Raw genomic sequence first — 13,592 nt, forward strand, 5'->3', positions numbered from 1 at the left:
CCTAGAGGCCAATGTCCCCGTGGATTTGCTGGGTCGACTAATGTAACGATGTCGTTGACCTTCACATTTCCATGTTGAGTCCACCACTTTCCTCGGTTCTGGAGTAGAGATAGGTATTCGCGATTCCATCTCTTCCAAACTTGGTTTACGAGGTCCTGAACGAAGCGCCATCGATGTTTTGGACTGCAAGCTACTTCATCTACCACCCTTGGTGCCAACTGACCTCCTGCTTGACCATACAGAAAATGGTTTGGAGTCAACACAGGTTCATCTGTGGGGTCGTTACTGCAATACGTTAGAGGTCTTGAGTTCATCAATCCCTCAACCTCTACTATGGCTGTATGTAACTCCTCATCTGTCACTCGTGCATCCCCGAGAATTGCTTTCAGTGCAACTTTGGCCGACTTGATCAGGGCCTCAAACAATCCACCATGATGTGACCCCAATGGCGGGTTGAACTTCCAGACTATACCTTTATTGGCAGCACTATCAACATTTTGAGTTGACCATGGCACAAATCAGCTCACAAGCTCTCTGTTTGCACCAACAAAGTTTGTGCCATTATCCGAGATAACTTCTTCTGGTTTCCCACGTCTTGCCACCATTCTTGAAAAGGCGTTGAGAAAACTGTCAGTGTCCATGGAGTAGGCAAGCTCCAAATGGACTGCTCTTGACGTAGTACATGTAAAGAGACATAGATATCTCTTTGCAATGACTCTTCTGGTCAACTTTGTGTAGAAAGGTCCAGCATAGTCAACTCCAGACTTTGCGAATGCTCGAACTGGCACGGTGATCCTGTGAGATGGTAGTGGAGCCATGATTTGTTCTGCTACCTTTTTACGCCGTCTACGGCAAAGTCTGCAGTCATATTGAACTCTTTTGACCTCTTCTCTACCATGAACTATCCAGTATCTTTGTCTGGTCTCTGACAGGACAGCATTTACTCCTTTACTGTGCCGGCCAACTTTGATGTGATAGTGTCGCACTATCAGCGTAGCAATATGATTGCGACATGGCACCAACAGCGGGTGTTTGGCATCATACGGCAGACTGGATCTTTGAAGGCGTCCACCTACTCTTAGAATTCCGTCACTGTCCAAAAAAGGTGACAAGGATTTCAACGGTCTGGTTCTTGTCAGACGCCCTACTTTCAGATCACTGATGGTATCTGCAAATTTCTCCATCTGGATATACTTGAGTATCTGCTTTTCAGCCTCTTGAAGTTCACATACTTCCAAATAGGGCTGTACATCTATGGACTTACCAGTGCGTCTTGCTTTAATCAGACTGATAAAGCGCAGCACCCATGCTGTTGTCCTGACGAATCTAGTCCAGATAGAAAACCTGTTGGCGTCAATGGGAAACTTACGCTCTGATGTAGCGGGCCCAGCTGGTGTGTTGACAGTCTGAGCACAGGCTTGAGACATATCTTTTAGAGCTTCCCCCGAATGACTAAATTCAGTGACAGGTTTTTGGCCAATCGTGCTCCCCTCCGTAAAGGAACTCTGGACCATTTATCCATGAACTCCCTGCTATTAGCTCATGTACCCCGATGCCGCGGGTGGCTTGGTCTGCTGGGTTGACTTTGCCTGGCACGTGGTTCCACTGTGATGGGTGGGTTTTACTCTGAATCTCTGCAACTCGATGAGCAACGAAGGGTTTGTATTTCCTAGATTGGCCATGAACCCAATGTACTACGTCCATACTATCTGACCAAAAGGTGTGTTGAGACAGCGGTCTCTCTAGAACACAGGAGACTTTGTCTGCTATACGAAGACCAAGTAAGGCCGCCATTAACTCTAGCCTCGGTATGCTAACTGCCTTAAGTGGTGCAACTCTTGCTCTTGCGACGACAAATCTGACTGCAACTCTCCCATCCTCACCTATGCTTCTCATGTATGTCACAGCTGCATATGCAAGGCTGGAAGCATCTGTGAACGTATGCAGTGACACATTTGCTGATGGACGGTCTTGATAACACCCGGGTATCTTCATCTTGGAAACCTTTGGTAATTCCAGACACCACTCTGCTATACGGTCGGACAGATTTGGCGGAAATTCTTCATCCAATCCAAGCCCCTGGATCCATGCTTCTTGCAAGATCATCTTAGCTCTAATTATGAATGGTGCCAGGAACTGCAATGGATCAAACAATGTCGCTACTGTACGCAGGAGAGATCCCTTTGTGTGAATTAAAAGAGATTGTGCAGTAAATTAGAATCAACACGTATCCCTTGCCGCATCCAATTTAGTTCTGAGAGTCTTTATGCTTGGGAGCTCCTATTCTTTCACCTTTACTCCTGTAGCACACTTGTCTTCTGGGATGCCCTCCAGAACTGCAGTGCTGTTACTACACCAACGTCGAACTTGAAACCCAGCTGGTGCTAAGAGACCAGATAGCTGGTCACGAGCCTGGATGGCTACGTTATCGTCGTCTTGTGAGTCCATTACATCATCCATATACATACTTTCAGTGCATATAGTTGCTGCCAATGGGAACTTTTCTTGGTTGCTCTCTGCATGTGTACGTATTACATACTGAGCTAGATACGGAGAGGCACAATCACCAAACGTCAGACGGGCTGCCTGATACACTGTAACCGGTCTTGACGTATCCAGGTCTCTCCACAGGATTCTATGGTACGGACGATCCTCCTTTGCCATAACTATTTGTGAGAACATCTCTTTGATATCCCCAACAATTGCAATCCTTCGTCGGCGGAAACGTAGTAGAACATCTACCACGTCTAATTGCAATTTTGGACCTGGTAACATCACATCATTGAGAGACACTCCTTCAGTTCTGGCAGCTGAGTCGTAAACTATCCTTACTTTTGTAGTGGCTTTGTCTTCACGCACTACCGGGAAATGTGGTAGGTACCAACCAGGTCCAGTCCCTTCCGTACCATCAACCGTTTCGAAGTACCCCTTTTTGATGTTGGCCTGCATCACCTCCCTGTAACGTGTTGCCAAGGCGGGTTTCTTCGACAGAGTTCTTTCTAAACTCAACAGTCTATTTTCCGCTGCTTTACGGTTGTCAGGCAACTCTGGGCGTTCATCTCTCCATGGTATGCCAATTTCATAACGATTACCGACCTGCTTCAGCGATCCAGCAGTTTTGCTCACAGCGAGTCGCTCTTCAGGTGTAAGAACGTTTCTTTTCTTACTCTCCCACGAATCTAAATTCCACATGTTACGTAGAGCTTCATTCAAGCCGACATCTTGCTCTGACTGTGAATGGAAAGAACTAACATGTGAAGTGTGGCTCAGGACTCCTCCTTTATGGTATACACCAATGCAAGTCCATCCGAGCGGTGTTTTGCGGGCAACCGGCTCTCCTGGGCATCCTGCTCGTTCCTCAAGGGAGAGTGTTAACTCCGGGTGATCTGCCCCGATGAGAATATCTACTGTCTTACGACCAGGGATTTTAGGAAAGTCAATTCCTTTCAAATGTGACCATTCCCTCCCGTGTCTTCTCCAGTTTGGAATGCTTAGGTTGTCACACATAGAGTTCAGGGTTCGAGCTCCGATTCTCTGTCTCACTCGCCCATCTAGACTCTCAATGGTGACAGCAACAAGGCCGCTGTCGACCTTCGTGCCTCGATTTACCAAGGTCGACACCGTCAGCTCATTGTCTTCTATCTGTAATCCTAATGCAGTAGCAATATCTTTTCGGATATACGTGGAGTCAGATCCATCGTCTAGAAAGGCATTTACCTTTTTCTTGTCACCAGCCCTTCCGATGATGAAAACAGGGATAAGTCGGAGGGCAACCTTGGTTGGAATAACCTTTCCGTCCTTGGACACTCCAAAGGCGTTGTTAGCTGTGTCGGTTGCAATCTCTGTTGCTGGTTCAGACTTATGAAGGTGTCTATGATGAGTTTTCACACAGCCGTCGATTTTGCACCTCAAAACATCAGCACACTTTCTTCCGTGATGCCCAACTTTTAGACAGCGATAACACAGTCCATTCTCTTTAGCAAATTTCCAACGCTCATCGACTGAGAACGAATTCCACTGTCTGCACTGGACGATGTGGTGTGCTTCTTTGCACAGTGGGCAACTCAGTTTCGTGGTTGAGGAGTCTTTGCTTGGACTGGTGGAGCTGACTTGAGATGCCTTAGGGCTTTTGGACGAAGTCTCACTAGCGTGTGTACCACTGCGTTGTGATCTCCTGGTGCCGGATGACTTTGCTGACTCTGTATACGACCTCTTGGCTTTCTCTTTGATCTCTGCCAACTCCAGTCGAACACAGACTTGTCGGTTTAACCAGTCAACAAATGTAGATAAGCCATCCTCTCTCAGTTTAGGACGACTGTCGTAGTATTGTAGCACCAAAGATTCCGGAATTTTCTGAAGGACCAGAGTGTACAGGGTAGATGGACCAATCAACTCTGATTCACGACCTGAGTCTGCCAGTTTTGCTACCAAGTCACAAAGACGATTGGCTACATCCTCTAAACCCTTCAGATCATCTTCCTTTAAGGTAGACTGTGCAATTAACGCATCGAGTTGACGTTGAAATTGCCGCTTTCACCACCATAGCGTTGATCAAGCTTGGTCAATGCCATCTGATACTGGTGATCATTATAGCCTAGTCTGCTGACTAACTGCAAGGCTCGGCCACTCAAAGAACTTTTCAACATGACCATCTTAAAACGGACAGTACTTTGCGCTTGATTTATGAATATCTCAAACTGTTCACGCCAGTCCTGATACTGTTCCTTTTCACCACTGAATCTTGGTAAAGATGGTTTTGCTATTCCCTGGAAAAACTTGTGTACATACTCTGAGCTTTCCTTCGATGTGTCAATATGTGGAGTATCATACTTCACCTTCGGTTCAGTGAAAAGTGATTCTAGGTGTTTTGCGATGGGGGAATCAAAGTGTGCCTCAGTTTTGACTTTGATTCTTGAAGTCCCCTCCTTCATCGCCTTATTGGTTGATAGTCCTGGTTTGAATGGTGGAGCAATGTACTGATTATTACTCAAACCATCCCATAATTCTGCTTCCAGGGCCACTCTATCTGCTTCGTCCTGTTCTTTCTGCAGCTGCAGCCTATGCTCTGCCTGACGTAAATTCTCCTCTTCTGCTCTCAAATTACACTCTTCTTCATATCGCTTCTTTTCTTGTTTGACACGTAACGTTGCTACTTCTGCTTGTATCTTAGCTGCTGCTGATTTCACAGAGGCATGTGAGGAAACAGATTTGTGATCGCTCATACTCTCATCCTCTTGTTTCACCTCAAATTCTGAATTTTGAGGCAACAATGTTTGTTCAGAGTATTTCTGTTCTTTGGTTTCTGAAAGCGTAGTTTGTGATTGACACTCCCGTTTCCTCTCTGCAGCAGGGGATCCAACTGTTGAAGATGTCTCCTTGTCTCTCGCATGCAAGTGTTCAGCAATTTTGTCTTGATAGTCCTCAACCTGTGCCTTTGTAACGGTGAAGTGTTGAGTGACTTTAAACTTTTCCTCTTCAGGGTACTCTGAAGTCTCAGCAAGGCGCACCAAATCACATGCAAGCCTCTCTAGATCTGCCAATGATCTCTCAAGTCGTGCATTGACTTTCTCTAATGTTGTTCGACTTCCACAATCTTTAATCAGCTTGTCGGCCTTTTCACAATGACGGTTGATGTCTACTAACATCAGGCCACGTTCCTTAATTAATCTATCCCAGTGTGTTACTAATTTCTCTTCTTGTTCAACGTCATCGCCCAAGTCATAATCAGCGAGGTAAGCGGGCATTTGTCGACTACGTTGTGATCGTCGTAATGTCGTATCTCCGTTGTCCGCCATGTTCACTGATATCTATAGTTAAACGTTGATCAGATACACTATGCACACAGCAGCTGTACGTTGAAACGAACGGTGGCTGGTACGTGTGAAAACGTCCGTAATTGACGAGTTCTAATTCGATGTACGATGTTTACCTGCAGTTCGCTTCAATCCGGTTCGAAGGACCAATTTTGTGTTAGGACGATAGACGAATTTTCAAAGAACTGTATTTATTACTAACACAAATTTCGGTGACGTCGAATACAACTGCTCGTACGTGTGATCGATGCAAAAGAACAGCCAAAAAACATACAGTTTACCGTGCATCCTGCATGAAAGTCCACAGTCTTCTAAAACGTGTAAGTCCGCCTCATTGAGAGTGTTCTAACGTCCTTGTAACACTGACAATGACATGAAAATGACGTCTGCTCGATAACATATCGATAAACTCGATAAAAACTACAACCACACAGAAAATTCGAGAAACACATGGCAAAAGTTTCTCATCTCGCGAAAACACGTCTCATTGAAATCACAGATCCTACAATCCGCCAGAGAGGGCGCTGGTCGTAACTTTCGTCGCTCCAGTACACTGTCGGATGAACGGATACATGAGACGTATTATGTTCTCAAAACCAATATAAATTCCACCACAGACACGTCACTTGTGTCTCTTCCTGAACGTCCTTCGAATTCGACCCGTGACTGTGACCAATGTGTTTGATGCATTCGGTATGATTATTATTATAATTGATTAATTTACAGATTCACGTGACTGAACGATCCTGTTGATGTGTGGGAGCAAGATGATAAAAGTCTAAGCTCAAAGGGGGCAGTAAGTAATACATCGCATGTTTTCTGAGAAAACCACCGGTTTCCACAGCTACCATGCAAAATCCGGGCTTGATCAATGTTACTGTCCTGTTTCCGACAACAACTTTCGAGCGTACTGTTGTTAGTTTTGACATAGACCCTCGAGAAATGTCTCGAGGGTCAATGGTTTTGAGGACCAAACTAGCCTCAACGATGTTAAAATTTCTGCAACTAGCTATCGCCTGCTGTTGCAATGTAAAAAATCGAATTATACTGGCTTTCAAGACTAAAGACGCAATATTACCAGCGTTGTTCCTGTTCTGAGTGTCTGATACTGAACACGGCAGGAATACCCGTTCAGTAATGGACATCAACATTGAGTTGTGACCGCGAACCCGCAAAAATGTCGACAAATCAAAACATCAAAACAGCTAGACAGAGAGAGAGAGAGAGAGAGAGAGAGAGAGAGAGAGGGAGAGAGAGAGAGAGAGAGAGAGAGAGAGAGAGAGAGAGAGAGAGAGGGGGGGGAGAGAGAGATTTTTACGCTTCCAGGAACCGTTCATGTCCTTTCGGGAATCGCCGTTGGGTTGCATGATTACGCCATACGATTACGAAAATGTACGGATACTTTCCTGAAATTTGAATTGACTGACATGTAGACTGACATGTGTGCACGCCATTATTAGCAAATGTGCTCTCGCCCTTGCTCTGCATGGCAGGCCTGTGTGTTACCAGCGTTATACGGCCCCGTGGGAGGCCGTATAATCCCGGTAACACACAGCATTGCCATGCAGAGCTGCTCTCGTCCTTACTCTGGAGTCTTGAACGATCACCAATCGCACTCACGTCCATCTGATAATGAGATCACTACTTTAGGATCGACTTATTCGTCTATGAATTTCTGCAAGAGATTTCCAAGTCCCAACTCCCGTAAAATCCGTTCCATCCATTGAGATTTGAGTGATGTACCCCTCAGGAACTCATTTCTGGTCAGCATGATCGCTTTTTACCTCCATACACACGGAACCGTGACATACACTCAGTGTATCGTGCCCGGTCAGTAGTTAGGTAAATATGGATACAATGACAAATTTTTAAAACCATTTAGTAGTAATATAAACGAGGTCAACTGTGATAAATTTTGTTTTTATTTAACTACATACAGAAGGGGGAATTCCCCCTTACGCGTTTGCCTATTGTGCATGCGTGGAAGAGGGAATTCCCCACTGAGTCAGATATACATGTAGTACAGAAGGGTAATCCCCTCTTACCGATTTGCCTATTGTGCATGCGTGGAAGAGGGAATTCCCCACTGAGTCAGGATATAGGTCACTCAGCGCTAGCTATGACTCACTGGGTAATCCACTATCAGAACGGCATTCTATTATCGGATGGAAGGGAGATCATTTGTTAGATAGATTCTGACTGTGATGTAAGTAAAAAATTCTGCTCTTACGAAGGCCACAGGGGCCCGTTCCGAAGGTGATTCTCGTCTTCTGAATGGAAGTATGAATTTATCAATATCTTCTGTTCACCTGCCCTTTTCACTATGTTTCTCATTTTTCCTATGGAGCAATATTAACACTTATGTTAGATTTTCCCCTACCCTACCGGAACGGGTTTCGAAGGAAGACGCTGTTGTGCAATACCTTTCCAGCAGGGGCTTTCCAGTAGGACTTTCTGATAGGCTTCGAGTGTTGCTTAGCAGCCTGTGATGTCATAACACAGGTTTGTCTCATTCTACAGTTTTCATGAAAAAATTTCTACCGAATCGTTCCGGTAGGATTTTTTCTGAACTCGGGAGTTAACTTGTTCACCCGATAGATAAAATTTTAGAAATTTCCTCCGAACTTAAAATATGTCAGAAGACCATTACTTCAAACAAAATGAGACGTTTTAGATAAATGGTACTTATATCTAAAGTGTAAGTAGTTGTATCTTTTTTAACAAATGAAATGTTGCCGGACGACCTTTCTTCCGGAGTACGTAGTAAAAATATCTAAATCTTTTTAGCTCACATTTGGTTTTACCAATGTGAGTTTATCGTATAGGCTGAAGTCGATGGCGTCTGTATGTATGTATGTATGTATGTATGTATGTATGTATGTATGTATGTATGTATGTATGTACGTACATACAGTATGTCCGTCAACATCAAAAACACGCAAACCGCTGCACGTTTCAGCTTGGTATTTGGTGTGTGGATGCATCCTGGGCTATAGATGAGATTTTGTTCAAATGAAGTCTGCATTGCCAAAATTATGCAAATGAGCTTACAAAATGTGAAAATGGTTAAGAATTAATAACTCAAGAACCGCTTTTTTGATTGCTTTGAAAATTTGTGTGCAAGTACCTTAGGTAAATCTTATACAGTTTTATGAATATTGTGAAGATATCCTTAATTTTGTATTTTTGCTGAATTTTTTTGTGATTTTTCTCATTTTCAGTAAAAATTCTTCTTCTCTGAAACCGCCAGCCCAATCGCTCTCAAATTTGGGTTGTCTCTTTGCAAGGGTGTTACTCTTCTAATTTGTTGAAATTATGACAAAATTGGGAAAATTACTATTTTTAAGCAATTTTGTCATTTTTGGTCAAAAAATCTTAGACAGTATTTCCTTTTTAAAACCCCTGGACAGACAGCTTTCATATCTGGTACACAGACGTACAGAGATGACAATAGTTAGATATGTGGAAATTGTCCTGAAATATAAAAAATTGTATTTTTAAGACAATATTGTCATTTTTGGTCAAGAAAACTTTATCTCAAAATTACTTGTTTGATAGCTTTGTAATTTGGTATAAAGTCCCGAAAGATGTTATTAGATAAATTTTCTGCTCAAAGTGTTGGGAAACCCCAAATTTGTATATTTTAGGTACTTTTCTCAGTTTGTGACCTTAAATGACCTACACCAACCCAGGATATGTTGTGAGACAATTTTGAAGGCTGTGAACATAATTTTGTCATATTTGGTACCAATTTGTAGGAAAATTTGATCCAGAAAACAAAGCTGAGGTGATTTTTTCATTTTGGACCAATTTTTGCAACTTTTCTATGTAAGACATACAACAACTGATGAGAAATTTGGATCCAGGATAATTCCAGATGTTGTAATCTCCGCCCACAGTGGAAGGCATTTCACGATCTGTAACTAACTTAAGTGCTGTTTACATTAGAATGATAACACTCATGGCATTAATTAAAAATCTCCAAGGTTGTAAATGTACTTCCTGTCATTTGGTCTTATGTAATACCAAGGGGTGGAACATTTGATATTCAGGAGGGGGTAGGGTCTAGAAGATCGATGATGCAGCATTACTTTTTTACCAGATCCCTTGTGCATTTTTGCCCACTCCCACATTTTCTGTTTTTATCAAGCCTTCTCTGTTTTTTGTTGTTGACATTTGCTTACGTATTTAGGATCTGCTTCTCCCATTGCTATAGAAATTGATATGCATGTTCCTAAAGATGACCTCCAGTACCTAAGTTGGAGACCTTATTTGCTTTTGTCATTCTTGTTTTTTCTGGTTTTAAATATTTCTTGAATGGACCAATTCAAACCGAATGTGAGCACATAGTGTCCTTGACGGTATTTTTTATCTTTATCAATAGTTATGATAAGAGTGCAAGGTGTTCTTAAATCTGTTTTTATAGCAACATTTCCAACTAAATCATCAAACTTGTCTCCTGTACCTAATTTTATATATTTGATAATAACTGTACCATGTTGAAGTATTTTCATATTATCTGTCATCTGTTGATTTGCAGTCTGTAAATTTAATTCAGCTGCCTCCTCACCGACACTTTTCAAGCCCAGTTTCTGCAAAGTTGTGTCCCAAAATAATCTCACTGGAACCCCTCTCGCATTGTATGAGCAATAATTCTCCCCCTCGTTTATCCACCTTCGCAGTGTATTATCTGATTTCATTATTGTTGAAAGTGGTTTGATCTTTAGGTGAATCGGTATACCGAGTAGTGTAATGTATGGGTTATTAGGATTAAGATAAAGGCGAAAATCGGACAATTTATATTTGTTAACATTGCTATCAAAATAAATCACATTTGGAGTTCCTGGCAGTTCAGCAACACCTCCTGCAATTTCACTATCCAATATATCTAAGATGTTACGCGGTACATTATAAGGCATGAATTTCTGACTAGCCTTATCCCATGTCAGAGCAAAAGGAGTAGGATCATTTGCAGCCTTTGTAGCGTCTATTGTAATTTCATCGACGTCTTTAAGTTCGGAAAATTCTACAGCATGTTCGTGACTTTGCACAGCGGCAGAGGCTAAAAACAAAAAGTTTCTCACGGTCTTTGTAATGAAGGACGTAATCCTTATTATGATTACCAGCTATCTTAGTATTATTGTTAACTTTAACATCACTCAGATCTTCGAGCTCGAGATTTTGTCCGTGAATTGTACCTAGACAGAAGTTACTTGGACCAGACATGATTGACATAACCGTGGCAGGTCGTATATACAGTGAAAATTGAAATAATACCTTGTAATAACAAGGAAAAACAGGAGTATCAAAAAAGCGAGAGAAATATAAACATTATTACGTACAATATAAATATACAATCATGGCTTCAGCTATAGGAATGACAGTTCTCGGTGCTGTATTAAATGCAACGGCATTCACAGGAGGAAATATTATCGGACAAAAGCTTTCTGGGAATGGTGAGGCTCTTATTGAAGAGAAAATTAGACATGATAAAGCATTAGAAAAATTTGAACATGATCGTGCCGTCTGGTCAGAAAAAAGATTACTCCAAGCTGATTGGGAAAGAGAAAATCAAGCAAAGGACGCGCATGCTGCAGCTGAGTTAAGAGATACAGATGCAGAAATCCTGGAAGAAGCAGCAGCGGTGGCACAAGCCAACTCTGCGTCAGGCAAAGCAGCGCAAGCGTTAGCGCAATTCTCAGATTATTATCAGCCCAGTCCCGAGCAAAAGAAATATGAAATGATTTATATTGCTGGAGGATTGGTCGTGGGATGGTTTATGCTTCGCTAGCTTTGCTGATGCGTTAGCTACAGCAATTCAATACAAAAGCTAGTTGGCCAGTTATTGAAATTGACTATGTTTCCATCCTGATCTGTTATCCAAATACGCATTGAACTCATGTAATCTGAGCCCTTTCTCAATGGCATGGAAATTGAGCCGTTTTTAAAATCATAGGTGACCTTTTCACTTATTTCTTTTGTATCCTGGACGGGAAGTATTTGTAAACAGTCTGATACTTTCCCTGTACCGGTATGTATTCACCCGAGCCAAATGAAACATAATTTCCAGTAACATCAACGACATCTGAATGAACTATATATTTAGTGACTGTTAAGAAATCCGCTCGACCTGGACTCATAGTACTTTTTATCACGGGGTTGTCATCTCCTCTATCTGAAAAACCGACGAGGTTAGCGAAGTTACCTGTAGCATTAAAAAATACTTTAACATCTTTAGCCAAAGTTAGAAGAACGCGGTTTGTCGGCAGATGTTTTTCAAAATTAATTTTCTGTTTCAACCCGATTGCTTTGTTGAGTGTATCGATATTGTAGTTACCTGGACATATTGATTTAGTCTTCTTCGGTTGGTTACCTTCTTGATATTTTAATATACTATTCGTCCCCGTTATTTTATACCATGAGTTAAAGAGTGAACACTGTAAAAGTTTTATTTGAGTAAACTGTGATATGTCAATGCAAGGGTTTAAATTAACAGTAACGGTTTGCCTGTTTTGCTTCAATCCAAAAGATCAGCTCCGCATTAGTATATACATTATGGCGCCCGTGGTGTCAACATCGCTCCGTTCGTGCTCTACTGACTAGTTGAACCAGATCGATCCAAAGTCGCTACTGAGATCCGCATTTACCAAGGAGAAGTGGCAGAGTTCATGCTGCAGTGATTCTGCTAACTGCGGTAAGGATTTGTGTCGTCAAACGTGTGATTTTGGGACTTTTTTCCGACTTGGCCGTGACTCGAAGTGGCAGTTCTTTGTTCTTCATTGATTAGCATAATCATGCCATTGACTCGAAGATGCGATGACTGCAAAGTAACATCCAGCAGTGTTAGGTCTGCTCAAGGTGACCTCATACTTTGCCCAAATTGTAATAAAAGGCGGTTTGGCTCCCATGCAAGCGTTTCGCAAAGTGGCATTGATAACCAATCCGATAATGATGATGGTGTATGCAGTTGACGCTGGTGTATACAGTGATGCTGGGGCTAATGGAGAAATGACACGAATCTCTTCAAGTATTAGCGAATACCAGAGTGCCGGTATCATCCAGAATGATGTTGTCATAAATGAGCTTCTGTGTTTTATGGTGTGTAAAATGGACATCATGCCGATGGAGTCTCTGTTGAAAGTGTGCATTGCCTTTTATAATGACAATGATGTCGAGTCTGCGAAAAAGTTGCTTTTCCACCTTTCTACAGCCTTTGTCCTTGCCACCGACACTAGGTATATACGCCGGCAAGGCCAACATAAAAGAATGAACAACCTGCAGGATATGTATAATGTATTGCAACAGATAGGAGAAGAAGAGATGCCCAATTTTGTTGCAAAGGATTTATCGAATCTTCCTCCTGTCGATATCACACACATTGATGTCACTGGTTTGTTGAGGGAAATTCGGGCATTACGTAATGAGGTAAACTCCATCAAGTCTATCCAGATGAAACAAGATTCACAAATTCAAAAAGTTGGTGACTCTGTAATGGGGTTGATTGAAGATGTTACCGCACTTAGAGGTGATAATCACGATACAGGAGGTGTGAAAAGGCTACACATTGTTGACGATGGCGTTGTTGATCCTGCCACCACTCCTTCTGCCACAGCTGACAATCCAGTGGGAAATACTTCTGTCAAGGCGCTCTACTCAAAGGTGTTGGCCGCATCGGTATCCGAGACCCGACAGAAGTCGCTCAGCATTCCGCCTGATGCCGGTGACGACGGATTTGTTCTTGTTCAAGGCCGGAAAAAGAAGCGACGCCCGCCCGTAATA

General features: G+C 42.5%; 3 protein-coding genes across 3 annotated transcripts; all 3 read right to left on the reverse strand.

Annotated features, from left to right (window-relative positions):
- Positions 1–518: 518 nt before the first annotated feature.
- LOC139127649 (uncharacterized) lies at positions 519–1,427 on the reverse strand. The gene has a single exon (XM_070693564.1). The coding sequence runs from the start codon at positions 1,425–1,427 to the stop codon at positions 519–521; it is 909 nt and encodes a 302-aa protein (XP_070549665.1).
- A 31-nt stretch (positions 1,428–1,458) lies between these two features.
- On the reverse strand, positions 1,459–2,106 carry LOC139127650 (uncharacterized). The gene has a single exon (XM_070693565.1). The coding sequence runs from the start codon at positions 2,104–2,106 to the stop codon at positions 1,459–1,461; it is 648 nt and encodes a 215-aa protein (XP_070549666.1).
- Positions 2,107–2,280: 174 nt separating this feature from the next.
- Positions 2,281–5,795, reverse strand: LOC139127651 (uncharacterized). The gene is made up of 2 exons (XM_070693566.1): positions 4,538–5,795; positions 2,281–4,424 (listed from the first exon to the last, which is right to left on the reverse strand). Exons 1-2 carry the CDS (start codon positions 5,793–5,795, stop codon positions 2,281–2,283), a joined length of 3,402 nt encoding a protein of 1,133 aa, XP_070549667.1.
- Positions 5,796–13,592: the final 7,797 nt, after the last annotated feature.

This window comes from Ptychodera flava, unplaced genomic scaffold (assembly GCF_041260155.1).
Source record: "Ptychodera flava strain L36383 unplaced genomic scaffold, AS_Pfla_20210202 Scaffold_34__1_contigs__length_2629520_pilon, whole genome shotgun sequence".
Taxonomy (NCBI): domain Eukaryota; kingdom Metazoa; phylum Hemichordata; class Enteropneusta; family Ptychoderidae; genus Ptychodera; species Ptychodera flava.

Bases quoted from the DNA above. Each gene is read 5' to 3' on its own strand.
- LOC139127649 (XM_070693564.1), bottom strand. From the start codon at position 1,427: ATGTCTCAAGCCTGTGCTCAGACTGTCAACACACCAGCTGGGCCCGCT.
- LOC139127650 (XM_070693565.1), bottom strand. From the start codon at position 2,106: ATGATCTTGCAAGAAGCATGGATCCAGGGGCTTGGATTGGATGAAGAA.
- LOC139127651 (XM_070693566.1), bottom strand. From the start codon at position 5,795: ATGGCGGACAACGGAGATACGACATTACGACGATCACAACGTAGTCGA. The intron at 4,425-4,537 runs GTGAAAGCGGCA...GTGACTTGGTAG, and splicing joins GCTTGATCAACGCTATGGTG to CAAAACTGGCAGACTCAGGT.